The sequence below is a fragment of the Mesoplodon densirostris genome, chromosome 4 (assembly GCF_025265405.1).
Source record: "Mesoplodon densirostris isolate mMesDen1 chromosome 4, mMesDen1 primary haplotype, whole genome shotgun sequence".
Taxonomy (NCBI): Eukaryota; Metazoa; Chordata; class Mammalia; order Artiodactyla; family Ziphiidae; genus Mesoplodon; species Mesoplodon densirostris.
The window spans coordinates 27,704,502-27,721,148 of record NC_082664.1 but is presented as its reverse complement, the minus strand read 5'-3'; the positions used below and the strand labels follow the sequence as shown (position 1 = coordinate 27,721,148).

At 48.1% G+C, this 16,647-nt stretch overlaps 1 protein-coding gene across 3 annotated transcripts in view; it reads left to right on the top strand.

Moving 5' to 3' along the window:
- The window catches only part of ESRRB (estrogen related receptor beta), a 108,651-nt gene that overhangs the window by 51,555 nt on the left and 40,449 nt on the right, over positions 1-16,647 (top strand). The window contains exon 2 of one of the 3 annotated variants that reach the window (XM_060097990.1): positions 3,499-3,908. In XM_060097990.1, coding sequence (XP_059953973.1) covers positions 3,499-3,908 — 410 coding nt within the window. Of the gene's footprint in view, positions 1-3,498; positions 3,909-16,647 lie in introns of those variants that run through there. The other 2 variants (XM_060097992.1, XM_060097991.1) reach the window with 2 other exon arrangements.

The following is a 16,647-nucleotide window of genomic DNA, read 5'->3' as shown; positions in this document are numbered from 1 at the left end:
CTTTGTGGCTGCACGTGACGTGCCGCCACCTCCCTCTCGATGGCTCTCCTCACTGCATGTCCACGACTCTCTCTCTTCTCCTCCAGCCCCTCTGGCCACTTCTTCTCTGCCCTCTTCTTGGACTTCTTTCCCTCCGTCTTTCCTTTAAATTTTGCTTTTGAATAAAGGAACAATGTCCAGGAGGTCAAGGATGGGTGGAGGGAGGGGGCAGGTTTCCTGGAGGGAAAATGAAGGCAAATATGAATGAATGAGTGAATGAATGAAGCCAGACCAAAGGGGCATGGCGGGGGGGCGGAGGGAGCCCTGTCCGTGTCATGCTCCGCAACCCCAGCCCCTGCCTTGCTGGCGCTCTGCACACGTGTGTTTCTTTCGTGTCTGTCCTTCCGGTGAGAGGATGAGTTTCTTGACATCATGGGCTGGGCTGGTCATGTCCTGCTGTCTGGCTAGCACTTAGCATATGGTAGGTGCCCGAAGTACCTGTTGACTCACCCTGGAAAAGACATTCTAGGGGCCAAAATAATGGTCACAGAAGTGAGACGCCTGCAGGGATGAATCATCAGACCCTCCTCAGCCGGGGCTCAGGCACTAAACCAGTAGCTGGATTTCTGTGCCAACGCTGAGGCCAGGGTCAAGTTTGCTTCCTTCTCAGTCCTAGAGTCTCTGACCAGGGCCTGGGGGCAGCGGCCTGGACAGGGTGCGTCTTGGCCGCCCAGTCCACTAAAGAAGGCTGTGAACCAATAAGGAGAGAGGCAGGAGGGGAGACCTGTGGCTTAGGGTATGAAACCACTGCCTGCCCTGAGCGTCCTTCAGGGCTGGCTGAGCCATGAGTCTGGGGAATACAGCTGGGGAAACTGTGGCCTGCTGTCCACCAGGCATGCCTGTAGGGCTCCCCAGCTGCGTCTCTCAGGGCACAAGCTTCTCATACGTCCAAGGGACAGATCTGAAGCAGGTGGCATATAACACATGCTCACTAAATAGCAGTTGCTATAATTACTGCTTATATCAAGTGTATCTCCTGAAATCTCTGGGGTGCTCACAAGCCTGGGAGAGGCGTGGGATGGGGGGCTTGGGTCTGGGAGCTGCCTTGCCCTGCAGTGTTTGTCACGGTGGGCCTGGGATGTTCCTGGGCACTGCAGAGCCTAAAGCAGCAGTAGGAGGGGATTACAAATGTAAGAGCGCCTGGTCCGCGCCCCCTGCAGACCCAGCACGAGGCACCATGGGGAGTTAACCCACAGGTGCATTTGTGTTTCTCAGGCCAATGGCATTTCCTGAGAACACACCAGGGGACCTCTGGTGGATGGAGGGGTGGCAGGTAGCCTCGTGGAGGCTGGGGACATGACGACAGCAGCCAGAGGTGTAAAAAAACAGAACAAAAAACCCACCAGAGGAGACTTTCAGTGTGGTACCCTCTGCCAACGTAAGGGACACTTGGGGCTAGTAGGAGAGGTGTCTCAGAAGACTCAGGAATATTCAGTTTGGACCAGAACAGAACTGGGAGCCTCTATCCTCAAACACTACATTCCAGTAGATAATAAACTTCTTGACAGTAGGATCCTTGTAGGTATCTTTTATCTTTTTATCAGAAGCAGCTCCCAGCTTCTGATTAGAACTGTCTGCGGGGCAATGTGTTCCCTGCCTCCGGACATGTTCAAGTGTAGATGGATGGGACAGTGCCCTGGGAGGGGTATTGACTATGAAATCACTGGTGGGACCAGGGACAGTGGAGGCCCCTCCCCATCATAAGATTGCTTTTGGTGGTGCAAGTGTGTGGCCAAGGTTTTGTTGGGAGGGTGGGCTTTGTGGGTGTGATAAGACAGGCCTTTCCCCACATGGTGAATAATCCTTTCCCCAGTGATCTGCTCAGAAAACAGGGGCTACCTCTGAGCATCGTTGGACTGTGGCTGCTTCCCCAGTGGGCCCTCCAGCACTGGGACACGCCCTCCCTCCCCACTGGGGCCATCTTTTGACGAATAGGGGCTGTACTGCCACCCTCTCCAGCCCTTTTCGTTCTCCACGACACTTCCCTCTCTCTTTTTTGTTTTTTTTTAAAGAATCCATTTTATTTATTTATTTATTTATTTATGGTTGTGTTGGGTCTTCGCTGCTGCACGCGGGCTTTCTCTAGTTGTGGCGAGCGGGGGCTACTCTTCGTTGCGGTGTGCGGGCTTCTCATTGCGGTGGCTTCTCTTGTTGAGGAGCACGGGCTCTAGCCGCGTGGGCTTCAGTACTTGTGGCACACAGGCTCAGTAGTTGTGGCGCACAGGCTTAGTTGCTCCGCGGCATGTGGGATCTTCCCGGACCAGGGATCGAACCTGTGCAGGACCCTTCCCTCTTAACTTTCACCTGCTCCTTACGCATCCGCCTTGGCCTCCTCTTTACCTCTACCCAGCCAGGCCAGGACATGGACAGATGAACCCTGACCCAGCCTCCCGACTCCAGGGCCTGGCTGGCCCAGAGCTCTTGAGTATGGACTGCAGCTGGGCTTTCCTGAATGCATTTCCCGGCCCTTCACTCTTCTTGCTCCTGCGGGAGAGAAGCCCCGCCCCTCATCCTGGGAGTTGGGATGTGTGAGGGTCGCACTTTGCCTGCCTCCTTATCCTCTCAGCATGGTTCTGGGAGGAGGGGTTTTCGTTCTGGGAAATGTCTTATGACCCTTCCTCGTGATCCTGCCTCCCTGTTAATGCTCCCTTGACTCTACAGTGAGGCAGGGGCCTTAGAGGTTGAAGTTTAAGGTTAAGAAACAGCTGGGGGATGCGCGGAGTTGGGGTTGGAAGGCCTCCTCATGCTGCATGATTGAGGCACAGTCTCTTGAGGCGGAGGCCAGCCTGATCGGGGCTAAGGAAGAGGAGTGAAAGAGGGGCCCTGGGAGCCACCCACCAGATGTGCCTTGGGCCAGAGGCAAAACCCAGAGGGCAGCCAATTTGGCGGATGCCTTGGCCACAAGCCCTGCCTCTTGCCCTGGCCAGGTGACTTGGCATCTCTGGTCCCAATCTCAGCGATGGTGGCATCTGGGGGAAGCTCCAAGCTTGGGCTTACATGCTGCCCCCCGGGGCTCAGGTGAAGTGGGTCATCAGGTCATTGTACTGAGGGTGTCTGGTCCAGAAGCTGGCACCCCTGGACTTTCAAATGTATTATTGTTGTGCCGGAAGTTTGGCCAAATTTTTTGCCTGAATTATTACCACTTTTGTCACCCTCAGACCAGCAATTTGCAAAGGACTGGGGGGCCTCATCTGAAGTTTACTGATCAATCAAAACGTAGTTTTTGTTTTGAGGACTCAGAAGGTTCTGGTGGGTAATGCCAGAAACTTGCTCTGGGCTGTGCCGTTTTTCAGCCCAATTGACCTTCTCGGCCATCATTTTATCTCACCAATGCCTTAACGTAGGGCCCCTCCCAGCCACCCCGCCCACCCGGTGCCCGGAGCCCAAAGCTAATTCCTGGGGACAGCGTCACACCCACCGCACCCTCTCCGAGCTGACTCCTGCGCTCTGTGTCCCCAGGCTGCTGAACAGAATGTCCGCAGACGACCGGCACCTCGTCTCCAGCTGCGGCTCCTTCATCAAGACCGAGCCATCCAGCCCGTCCTCGGGCATCGATGCCCTCAGCCACCACAGCCCCAGCGGCTCGTCCGACGCCAGCGGCGGCTTCGGCCTGGCCCTGGGCGCCCACGCCAACGGTCTGGACTCGCCGCCCATGTTCGCGGGTGCCGGGCTGGGAGGCACCCCCTGCCGCAAGGGCTACGAGGACTGTGCCGGCGGCATCATGGAGGACTCGGCCATCAAGTGCGAGTACATGCTCAACGCCATCCCCAAGCGCCTGTGCCTCGTGTGCGGGGACATCGCCTCCGGCTACCACTACGGCGTGGCCTCCTGCGAGGCCTGCAAGGCTTTCTTCAAGAGGACCATCCAAGGTGCGTGGCAAGGGTGGGCCCAGGCGGGGTGCGGGCCCGGCAGGGAACCGGGTGATTCTCACGAGCTGCCAGCTTGGGTCTGGGAGCCACTGGAGCCCAAGTTCTGGAGGCTCCCTTCTCTGTCTCCCAGGTTTTCTCATTTGGGGATTCTGAACAAGGGTTCTAAGTCCCAGGCTTTTGTTGAAATGGCATGCACCCCGACAGGGCGCCCCACAAGACCCAAAGAAAATCCACACAAATGCCTTAGCACAGGTGTCTCTCTCGCTAGGATGGGGAACGCCGTCAAATGAGTGTCCCTAAAAAGCTGATTTTTTGGAGAAAAAGCCCTTTTTGCCCTGCAACTCCAGACCTCTTGAACTGTAATGGGTCTCTCCTTTTGGTTTTATCTTTTTTAATTGCACAAGTGGAATGTGACTATTTTCTTCATCGTGAAACAGTCAGGGCCACAGAGCAAGGGAAATCTCCCCCTCACTACTCATCCTGTCCCATCCCCGTGGGGCCGCTCTTTGAGGGCATGTGCATATCAGCTGAGTCATGTTCCAATGGCCATGAGGTGGCTGTCTCTCTCAGTGGGTACTCACTCTGATGAAGTCAGTCCTGCCCAAATTGGGGATAACAATGGGTCCACCCTCACAGGGCTGTTATGAAGGTCATGGCGCAGGCCCCAGCGCAGAGGAATGGCTGGGCATGCTAGCCAAGATTCTTTCTATAGTAGGTCACGGGTGGAGCACTTGCTTCATGTGTTCCGTCCCGTCGAGTATCTGTGAGCTCCTACTAAGTGCCAGCCTGACGCTAGGATAGACCAAAAGCCCTGCTTGTGGAGGTCACTGAGATGAGCAGATGCCGACCCCTGGGGACGGAAACTACAAACCAGACTGGAGAAAACCCAGGGGTGCCAATCCTGTCCCTGTCCTGCCTGGCGGTCCGAGGGTGCCCTCCCTTCTGCCACTCCCCTATTTCACTTTTGGAAGAGGCAGGCTGAGCTTCCCTGGGATGATTCTTGGCCTGTTCATTCAACGAATATTTATTTAAATGTCTTGTGACGAGTTATTTATTAAACTAATTGTGGGCACTAGGATTGGCTATGTTTCCAGTTCTCTGTATTAGTTGAGATGGTGTGGTGTCCTGGCCAACTGCCAGGTGGGCTCCTGGGTCACACAGCTCCATCCCTTACCTTATAGCTCAATGCTATAAGGTTTCTCTGCCTCAGTTTCTCTCTCTGCTTCAGTTTGCTCTTGGGTAAGGTGCGATGATGTCATGCTTAAGCCTACAGGCTTAAGTGCATTAATAGCTATAAAGCACTCATACTATTGCCTGGCACTTAGTAAGCGCTAAATAAATGTTTGCAATTCTTATTTTCACTTTCACAATATCACTTAGGACATATTATTAAGACAACAGACAAAATTTGTTTTATCTCCCAGAGCAGGCCTTTGTAATTAACATACATTTAAATGAAACAGTACAATCACTATTTTGACTTAACAGGATTTAAACTATTTTAGCTGTTTTAGGTATAGATAAATTTATTCATTAAGTGAACCCTTTAAAAATATATAAACATGGTAAAAATTCAAACAGTACAAAGGAATAAGACAGTAAAGAGTAAGTTTTCCTAAAACCCTAGGCCCCAGTTCCCTATACCTTTCCCCGAAGGAGTCATGATACCAACTCCTCTCAGCAAATATTGATTGAGCACTTTTGTATCGGGCACCGTGCTAGCCTTCAGCACAGTGAATGGATGCATCCTGGTCCCTGCCAGCTTCACATTCCCCAGTCTGGGAGGAGGCCCTGGAATCTCTAGATGTCAAAAGCACTGCATTAATTCTCAGTATCCTGCCTCAACCAGGGTGGAAAACCTCCAGTCCAATATCCAATCAGTATCATTGGATAATTGACAAATAAACATGAGATGTTTAAACCAATTTAAGCTACTGAAATAACAGTGTTTTTCTTTCCACATTGGGAAGCAATCTTGGTAAGATTGCCACTATTTTAGACTCTTGGAGGGCGGTTTTTGAAAAATTGCTTTTTAAGAGACAGTTAGATTTTCTTCTGTTCATATTCTTAAATGTGCTGGAGAGTTCTGGATTAAATTTTCTGAAAGCAGAGGCTGGTGTAGACTCAGGAACCTTACTACACCCTCAACAGCGGCCTGGGTGCTGACAACATCCTCTGCAAGTCAAGAGCCCACAGGAAGGGACTTCCCTGGTGGCTCAGTGGTTAAGAATCCTCCTGCCAATGCAGGGGACACGGGTTCAAGCCCTGGTCTGGGAAGATCCCACATGCCGTGGAGCAAGTAAGCCCGTGCGCCACAGCTACTGAGCCTGCACTCTGGAGCCCACGAGCCACAACTACTGAAGCCCCCGTGCCTAGAGCCCGTGCTCCGCAACAAGAGAAGCCACTGCAATGAGACCCTCGCGCACCGCAACCAAGAGTAGCCCCCGCTTGCCACAGCTAGAGAAAGCCCGTGCATAGCAACAAAGATCCAACACAGCCAAAAAAAAATTTTTTTAATAAATAAATAAAGAGCCCAGAGGAAGGATTTGTAAATAGTCTTAGATATTTGCTGCCACGTAAAGGATAAAGATCTCTTCCTAGAAGTCCAAAGACAAGCAGCAGCCTTTACTGCGATCAGAACTGAGCTACTCTGTCTCTTTCCTTTGTCACAAGAAGAGTTACTCATTTCCAGCCAGAAAGGTTTCTATCTGAAACAGGGACAAGTGAACTCTAAGGCTGACGGATTGCTCTGGTTATTTGATCAATTCTTTGGTTTTGTTCTAACAAAGATTTTGATTTTGTTGTTTCTGAGCATAATAGTTGTAGGAAATTTGGAAAAATGGGGAAAATATAAAGAGGAAACAAATGACCTACAATTGGACAACCCCAGAGTCAGCTTAGAACCAAGAGAGCATTAATTTAGTCCCTGCCCTGAGTAAGGTGCTTCAGGGAGAGAAAGAGACAGGGTACCTGCCCTCAAGAAGCTGGAATCTAAGGCTTAGAGCACACGAGCCTGCAGGCATAGCCTTAGCCCAGCCAGGGCAGTCTCCTAAGCACCTCCCCAATTAAGGAGGATATTTAGGCCCTTTTTAAAAAGGCCTTTAGTCACAGAATGATCCATTCGCAAAGTAAACGCCTGGACAGCTCTGAAAATCATGCTAACTCACGACCCCCCCTTCCCTCCTTAGATCCCTTCCATCTGCCCAATTCGGTGGTTACGTCAACATGGGAAGAAACTTATGGAAACAAAGAAGTCACGATAGACTTAAGGAGAAAGCCCTCAGACCGCCATTCCTTGCCTACAAATATTTATTGAGCACTCACTGTGTGCTTGTCTGTGCCGGGGGCTAGCGCTGTGTGGATGGGGGGCAGGGGATGGGAGTGGTGGGCAAAGTACAGTTTGCCGGCGGGCTTCCTGCTTTTGTAAATCAAGTTGTATTAGAACAGGGCCACACCTATTTGTTTACATATTGTCTGTTTTGGTGCTTTGGTGGAGTAGTTGTCCGAGACCTTCTGGCCACTACGCAGAAAGCATTTACACTTTTCTGGCTTTTTACAGTAAAAACTTGTACCCCCCCCCCTCCGCTCCCCTCCCTGCACTTCAGCATTGAACAAGGTAGATGCAGCCCACCAGCCCTCAATGCCTAGTAATGCATGTTAAGTGTTCATTACACTTTGCCCAATTCTATGCTGTCAGTGCTGGGGCTTATGACACTCACCCAGGGCAGATGAGCTCGGAGATAGACAAAAAGGCACAGTCCTGAAGGGACAGAAAGGCTCCATGGCAAAGGCACTAACCCTCAACCTGATGGAATTTACTAGCATATCTAGAAAAAAAAAGAGGATGGATCAGCCCTGGAGGCACAGAAAAAGAAAACTGACTTTGGCAAAGTCCCCGCCCTAGGTAAAGGGAGTCAGCCTGGGACAGCCTATTGTGATTAAACATTCAATGGATTTGATTAACATCTTTCTGATTATAATCTGGGTACCCTGTTGGTCTTCTGCTTGGAGCCAACTTGCTGGTTAGGCAGAATGCTGGCTGGGTAGATCAATTTCTTGTCGTACTTGAGTGTGCAGGCATCCTGGGCTTATACATCTGGTCCCTGAATTTGGGCAATGTGAGTCAGCCCCTGAGAGATGGAGCCCTTTTCTGTGGCTGGCACAGTCAGGCTTCTGGATCATAGGGCTAAGTGCCAGCTTCTGGGCTGTGACGCTGACCCACAGTAATGAAAACCTTTGTCATGAGTACCGCAGTGATGAGGGGGCCTTTCGGGGGGCCACCTGGGGGATCTTTGCTAAGCTATACCCCCAAACTCTGACCCTCTCTCAGCAACCACCCTGCCTCCTGTTTCATGGAGAAAGTGGAGGCCCTCAGATGGGAACTCCCTCAGCTTGTTGCCACCAGACCTACCCACTCTCGGCAGCATCTCTCATTCACTGATGGCGCAGATCTTCATTGCTACCCACTTGTGCGGGGGAGAGGTGGCTCCCACCCCAGGCTCAGCTTTTCTCAGGCTTGGAATCCATCTCCTCACCACTTCCCAGAGACCTTCCTACCCATTATCTCCTCTCTTTCATTGTCTCACTCCCTATGGACTTCTCTCCATCAGCATTTAAATACTGTTAGTATCTCCAGTCTTAAAAGAAAGTCCCTTCTGGGACTTCCCTGGAGGTCCAGTTGTTAAGACTCTGTGCTTCCACTGCAGGGGGCATAGGTTTGATCCCTGTTTGGGGAACTAAGATGCCGCAAGCTGCGTGGCCAATAACAAAACAAAAAACACAACAATATGCCCTTTTGTTAAACTTGCATATTTTCAGTCATATTATGTAAGACCATGTATTATTTTTTGAAAAACTTTTTCTTACATTTTGGAAGGCAAGGTCTATCAAATGTTTCACGTGACTCTTTGACGAAAGTGTCTTTGCCTTCTCTAGGGCCACTTTCCGCGTCATTTGGTGCAGCGTTTCAGAGCACACCACCTTCACTTCCCTCTTGGTTGTGGGAGATTTTATGAGCATGTATGTGCTGCTGTCCCTCGGATTTTTATTTTGAGCCCTAAGTACATTTCCTAGACCATTAGGATAGTTCTTTTTTAGTTGTGTCAGTATTTTTTAATTGAAGTATGATTAATTTACAGTGTTGTGTTAGTTTCAAGTGTACAGCAAAGTGATTCAGTTATACATATGTGTGTGTGTGTGTGTGTGTGTGTGTGTGTATATATTCTTTTTCAGATTCTTTTTCTTTATGGTTTATTGCAAGATATTGAGTATAGTTCCCTGTGCTACACAGTAGATCTTTGTTGTTTACCTATTTTATATAGTTGGGTCAATTTATAGTCATGGTTTCCACAACATATCAGGTACCATAATGCTTTTGACTCTCAGTGTTCGTTAATTATGGTTCGTATTCCCAGCAATAACTAAATTTGTGTTAAATTTCTTTCTGCCTTTGTTACTGATTCAGTCAGGTGACGAGCCTTGATTGGGGTCTTCTCAGGGCACTGAGTCTCCCCAAAAGGCAGTTGTTCAATATGAAGTGACTGTGACACAGTACCTCCGATAAGAGACTTCACAAAGACGCAGATATTAAGCAACTTCCTCTTCTTTCTTTCTTTTTTTAAAAATTAATTAATTCATAAATTCGTTTTTGGCTGCGTTGGGTCTTCGTTGCTGCACGCAGGCTTTCTCTAGTTGTGGTGAGCGGGGCTACTCTTCGTTGCGGTGTGCGGGCTCCTCATTGCGGTGGCTTCTCCTGTTGTGGAGCATGGGCTCTAGATGCACAGGCTTCAGTAGTTGTGGCACATGGGCTCAGTAGTTGTGGCTCACGGGCTCTAGAGCGCAGGCTCAGTAGTTGTGGCTCACAGGTTTAGTTGCTCCGCAGCATGTGAGATCTTCCCAGACCAGGGCGCAAACCTGTGTCCCCTGCATTGGCAGGCAGATTCTTAACTGCGCCACCAGGGAAACCCACTTCCTCTTTTCTAAAGGACAGTGTTGGGGGAAAACTCCTGCCTTACATCTGAGCTTACGAAGCACTTGTTCAGTTCTTTGGTGATACTTTACTGAGTCCCAACCATTGTGCTGGGAGCTGAAGACAGAACAATGGGCCCTACTCTGTGGCCTTGTATTCTCGGGGGTAAGGCAGACAGTATATACGATAACGAATAAAGAGGCCTAATGACAGACCCAGGTGAGTGCTGTGAAAGAGAAAAACCAGTGATGAGAGCAAAGGTGGCTGAGAGAGGGGGTCTAATTTAGTCTGAGGATTAGGTAAGGCCGTGCTAAGAAGGCGACTTTCAAGGTAAGGGGAAGCTCAGGCGTTCCAGGCAGGGGAAACAGCGGATCTGTTTCAGGACTAGAAGCAGGGCCATTGTGGCTGTTATGAGTCAGTAAAGGCCAAGTGGAAGGAGACGGGGCTGAGAGGCTGACAATACTCAGGCCGTGGTGAGTGCAGCACTTGGATTTTCTTCTAGGTGGGATGACAACACATGCTGCGTGGCCATGAGGGGCTGTGCAGAGGGTAAAACCGCCCTGTCCCCTTCCCTGTGTTCCAGGGCAAGTGGCCAACTTTGCAGGTCACCGGGAGGCCCCTTGAGTAGCTCCTTAAGATGAGGAGGAACAAGCAAGAAAGAGGCCCTGGCACCGAGCTTCCTCTGTTCACATGGGGCCCCGATGCAGGCTTGGAAGGAAACTCCCCAAGGAGAGGGGCGGGGGGATGATTGATGGGTTATCCTGCCTTGGGCCACCTCCAGGCCTTTTGTCCTGGTGAATGAGGCCTGGGATCCCAGGGGACAGAGACTATGACAGCGATGCAGAGACAAGCCAGGAGTAAGTGGGAGCCCGGAGTGGAGTGCTGTCCCAGCCCTGCCACTCGCCAGCCGGCTGACCTTGAGCAGGGCCTAGGACCCTCTGGCCTCAGCTCCCTCATCTGTACAAAAGCATAGAAAGAGTCAATGAAACCCACAAAACATTGCCGTCTGCCGGGCACTGAGGCAATGAGAGGAAGAACAAATCACAGTTCCTCTTTTCAAGAGGCACAGCCAGGGTGAAAGTCAGGTGAGACACAGCCAGACAGAGCAGGGAGGGCTTCCCAGAGGAAGGGACATTTAAGCTGGAGTGGAAAGGGAACATTCTTGGTAGAAAGAACAGCAGGAAGAGGCCCACGGGAGTTGAGTGTGCTCTGCTCAGGAAGAGGGGACCAGTGGTAGGTGAGGGGCTGGAACAGAAGCTGGGACCGGATGTCAAAGGTTTTCACAGGCCCTGTTAAGGAAAAGTATAGAGTAATATTTCTGCTTGAGCTGCTTCACCTGGCTTAGAATCCCAACTTTACAATTTCGTAGTTGTGTCAAGTTGGGCAAGTTACTTCGTTTCCCTGGTCCTTAATTTCCTTGTCAATAAAAGGGGACTAATGGGGCTAATAAATAGTTCCTGCTCCTAGGATATTCTTGCAGAAATTAAATGAGACATGAATGTAGAGTGTTTAGCTTAGTGCCTGGCATATGATAACCATTAGATAAATAGGATTTGTTATTTGTTATTTATACTTGGCAATGAGAAGCCATTGAAGGTTTTTGAGCAGGGAATTAATCACATCTCCTTTTAGCAAGATAATTCTGGCAATGATAGGGAAGATGGGCTGGAAATTGGAGAGTCTAAGGGCCGGCAGACTAGGCGGCAATTTTAGCAGTCCAGTTCAGAGGTCTAGTTAACAGTCCACTTAGAAGCATCCAAACCCTAACAGTGGCAGAAGGGTTAAAAGGAAAGGTTAGGATTTTGAGTGATTTCAGTATAAAAAAATAGTGACTGGATTATGAGACTGGCTCTTAGATTTCTAATTTAGGCTACTAGAGGATGGTCAGGCCATTGGCGGTAGAGAAACCTAGAAAGAATAATTTTGCTGGTGGAAGGGGGGTGGGCAGGGAGGAGAGGTTGGGATAATGGATGAAGTCTGAGGCATGTTGAGTTTGATCATTTCACAGGCCTTAACCTGGGCAGTTGGAAATGCAGGGCTAGACCCCAAGAGTAAAATCCAAGTGGGGTTTTGGGTCTAATGAGATCCTCTAGGGCAGGGGTTCTCAAAGTATGGTCCCCAGACCTCAGCACAGGCTTCACTAGGGGGCTGGTTAGAAATGCAGATTTCAGGCCTGCAGCATCTGAGGCTCTGATTTAACAGGCCCTCTGGGAGAGCTTGTTCTAGGGAAAGCTGCTCTGAAGGAGGGGGTAAAGGGATAAGGCGCCAGGAAGAGGGACCCTGGTGAAAGGAAGGGGTCAGAGCCTTGAAAGGAGACTGAGAAATACCATATCTTATCAGTTCTAAGATGCACATTTCCCCCATGTAACATCTCTGAATTGGGCCGATTACTGTCTGCTAGGTGACAGATGTATGTGGTTGTCACTGCCCTCACAAGCACATTAAAACCTGCAGAAAGGGGCCAGTGACCTGGAAGGAAACCCCTACGAGAACAAGGGACACTCAAGAAGCACAGCGTCCTCAGCTCCTTTGTTAGCAAAGAGGACCATTCTGTGGAAAAACACGAAAACAATGACTTTGATCAAAAAGGATTCAGAAGAGTCACACTCTGAGAAGTTTTAGCAATATCTTCAATTTATTTTTCTTATGTTTTCCCTTTCATGTATGCACAAGAATGCTGTATGATCAAATCTGTATCTATCAATAAGTCTCAAAGAGCTCTTTTAATAAGAAAAAAAAAAAAAGAAAATGCTAGTGGCAAGGAAGCACAGCCATACTTTGATTGGCAGATGTTTTTCCTCTCTTTCTTGGTGGGATATAAAATAATGGTGCAATCTTACCATCAAAAGCATCTTAGATTCTATGCAATAAATATAGAAGCGATCAGAGACGTTACAAGAGTCCCTGGAGAGAAGGGAGATGAAATCTAACAGAGTGGGTTTTAAGAGGTGTGATGGGTGTCCGCTGCTTCAGGAAGGACCCGGATGGGGAAGGCCCAAGGGAGGGGATTGCATTTGACAACTGGAAGGTCATTGTTGAATTCTAGGTTTCTCTGGGTGGGCACTCTTGCTTTCAATTTATTTGCCTTGATCAACGGGTGCTTCAAGGGGCAGACACTGTACTTGAGATACAGAAATGAAAGACCTAACAATCTCTATCCCCAGTAAGCGCGCAGTTCAGAAGGGAGGACAGCATGCAAAATCCTGATTATGAAACATTAAGCTCGTTGCTTTCAGTGTGTGCGTGTGTGTGGCAGGCGGGGTGATGGATGAGGCCTATGGGGGCAAACAGGAAGGGGCATGTAAGCCTACCTGGGACAGAAGGGAAGAGGGTGGCACTGAAAAGGCCACATGCGCGCTGAGGCTCCAAGGGTGTGGAAGAGTTTGCCAGGAGGGGTTTCAGCTAGAGGGAGGTATGAGAGGGCCCAGAGGCTCCATGTGGTTTTCTGGAGCCTACAAACTGGGGGCCTAGGTGGAGGGAGATTACAGTGGACTGGTCAGAGGTGGCCAGATCATAAAGGGCCCGATGTGCTTTTCCCTGGAGGTTAGATTTCATCTTTACACAATGAGCAAATTAATTTTAAATTAATTTTTCACTTTTACCAAAATAATGTATGCACATAGTTTAAAAAGACCCAAAGTATAACTCTTAATAATGAAAAATAAGAGTCCCTGACCCTATCCATTCTCTTCCTTTCCCTCCGTGATCTAGAGTTAGCCATTTAAGAAAATCTTTCTTCTAGCCCTTTGTCCTCTTAATTACTACTATGATTTTACAGCTATACTTACTGACAGCAATTTTACATTATTTCTTGACTTCCTGTTATGGAAGATGAAGAGTTAGTTCCCATTATACAAACCACCCCAAGACACATACATTTCCCATCTTCCCATTGCCTGAATATGGTTATATCACAATTTTTGGTTAAATCTCTTTGTCTGTTGCCAATTCCTCCTGGATGTCCCCTTGACTTTTCTCCTGGTAGGGTCCTCTTCCTCTTTTTGGTCCTTCCCTTTTGGGGTGGGGCGTGGGGGAGAAGCTCATGCTAGAAAGGCACAGGAGAGGTAAAATTGTTGATATCTTGGATGTGTGGAAATGTCTTTACTCAACCCTTCAACCCATACATTAGATGCTAGTTGAAAATAATTTCTCCCCAGAATTTGGACACCATTGCTGCTTCGTCTTCAAGCTTCTAGTGCTGCTGTCAAGAAGTTTGATTCATGCACTTAGAAAATGTATATTGAGGCCTCACTCTTTCCCAGACATGGTTCTAGGTGTTGGAAAGCAGCAATGAACAAAGCAGGTAATAAACAAGCTAAATAAACAAAAGTCAGGTGATGAGTGCTAAGAAGAAAAAAAGAGTGGTGAGTATGTGCACTAGTTTTGTGTATTTGTGTGTGTACAGAGAGGGCTTTTTCCCTTATGGTTTGAGATATGGTGGCCAATCTTATTCTTGATCCTTTGTATTTGACTTGTTTTTAACACTCTTGCTGAAAGTTTTTAGGATCTTTTTTTTGTCTTCCATGATAAAAAATCTATGTTGTGTTTATAGGTCTTTATATTATTATTATTATTTTAGTACCTTCAGATACTTCTTTTAAAATTTATTTATTTTATTTATTTTTGGCTGCATTGGGTCTTCGTTGCTGCGCATGAGCTTTCTCTAGTTGCGGTGAGCTGGGGCTACTCTTTATTGCAGTGTGCGGGCTTCTCATTGTGGTGGCTTCTCTTGTTGCAGAGCACAGGCCCTAGAGCGCGCAGGCTTCAGTAGTTGTGGTGCACGGGCTTAGTTGCACCGCGGCATGTGGGATCTTCCCGGACCAGGGCTTGAACTGTGTCCCCTGCATTGGCAGGCAGATTCTTAACCACTGTGCCACCAGGGAAGGTCCTATATTATTATTATTATTATTATTATTATTATATTTTTGTTTTGAGGTAATTGTAGATTCCCATGCAGTTATAAGAAATATTACAGAGATTCCATGTACATAGATCCCATACATTTCACCCAGCTTCCTTCAGTGGTAACATCTTACATAACAATGTAGCATATATAACTATACGTAGCTATATGACATAACACATATGGGCTATATAACATAACTGTATATAGCAAGATACCACAACCAGGAAATTGGCATTGATATCCATCAGCCTGACTCAGATTTTACTAGTTGTACACTCTCATCTGTGTGTGTGTGTGTGTGTGTGTGTGTTCTATGCAGTTTTATCACTGCAAATTCCTGTGAGCACCACCACAGTCAAGATACAGAACAGTTCCGTTACACAGGATTCCTGGTGCTACCCTTTTACAGCCACACCACCTCCCTCTCTCTTCCCTCCCTGACCCTGGCAGCCACTGATTTGTTCTCCACCTCTATAATACTGTCCAGGTCTTTTTTCATTCATTCTTCTGGACTCTCAGCAGGCCTTTTGATCTGGAAACCCATATTCTTCTGGTCTTAGACATTTTCGTCCCTCCCCTCTTCTCGCCTTCCCTTTCTCCCTTGGTGATAACTTCCTCTCCACTGTTTTCTGTTTCAAAAACTCCTAAGGGTTGGATATTGAGTTTCCAGGACCAATCTTCTAATTCTTACCTCTTTTCTGGCTTATTGTCCATCTCTTTGATTTTTTGTTCTAGTTTAGAGTGGCTGCTTAGATGATTCTTTGGAATTTTTTTGTATTTCTAATTTCTATGAACTCCATTTTATACTTTATTGCATGCTGTTCTTGTTTCATGAATGCAGTATTTTTATCTTCTCAAGTCAACAGTATACTGAGTATTGCTTGTGGAGGTTTATTTCTCCTTCTTGCTTTGTCCTGGTTTCTTCCCACATAATTTCCCCCCTGTTTATTTTGGTTAGTTTTTATATTGAAGCTCTTCATAGATGTAGTGATAATCCTTGGCTGTCTTAAATGCAAACAGGGATAAAAAGCATAGAAGGAGCTTTCCTTTGGCTTATTTTTTTTTTCTTTAATTTTACAAATGTTGACAGGGTAATTTTTTATTTTTTATTTTTTTAATTTTTTGGCTGCGTTGGGTCTTCGTTGCTGTGCATGGGCTTTCTCTAGTTGTGGTGAGCAGGGGCTACTCTTTGTTGTGGTGCTCAGGCTTCTCATTGCAGTGGCTTCTCTTGTTGCAGAGCACAAGCTCTAGGGCGCACGGGCTCAGTAGTTGTGGCTCGCAGGCTCTAGAGCGCAGCCTCAGTAGTTGTGGCGCACAGACTTAGTTGCTCCCCATGTGGGATCTTCCCAGACCAGGGCTTGAACCCATGTCCCCTGCATTGGCAGGCAGATTCTCAACCACTGTGCCACCAGGGAAGCCCTGGCTTATTTTTTATCTGCTGGTCTTTTTTTTTTTTTAACATCTTTATTGGAGTATAATTGCTTTACAATGGTGTGTTAGTTTCTGCTTTATAACAAAGTGAATCAGCTATACATGTACATACATCCCCATATCTCTTCCCTCTTGCATCTCCCTCCCTCGCATCCTCCCTATCCCACCCCTCTGGGTGGTCACAAAGCACATAGCTGATCTCCCTGTGCTATGTGGCTGCTTCCCACGAGCTGTCTATTTTACGTTTTGTAGTGTATATATGTCTATGCCACTCTCTCACTTCGTCCCAGCTTACCCTTCCCCCTCCCCCGTGTCCTCAAGTCCATTCTCTATGTCTGTGTCTTTATTCCTGTCCTGCCCCTATACCTGCTGGTCTTTTCTCTGATGCCATTTGTTTTTCCAGAGAAGATTGCTATAAATTCCCATCTTCAGGC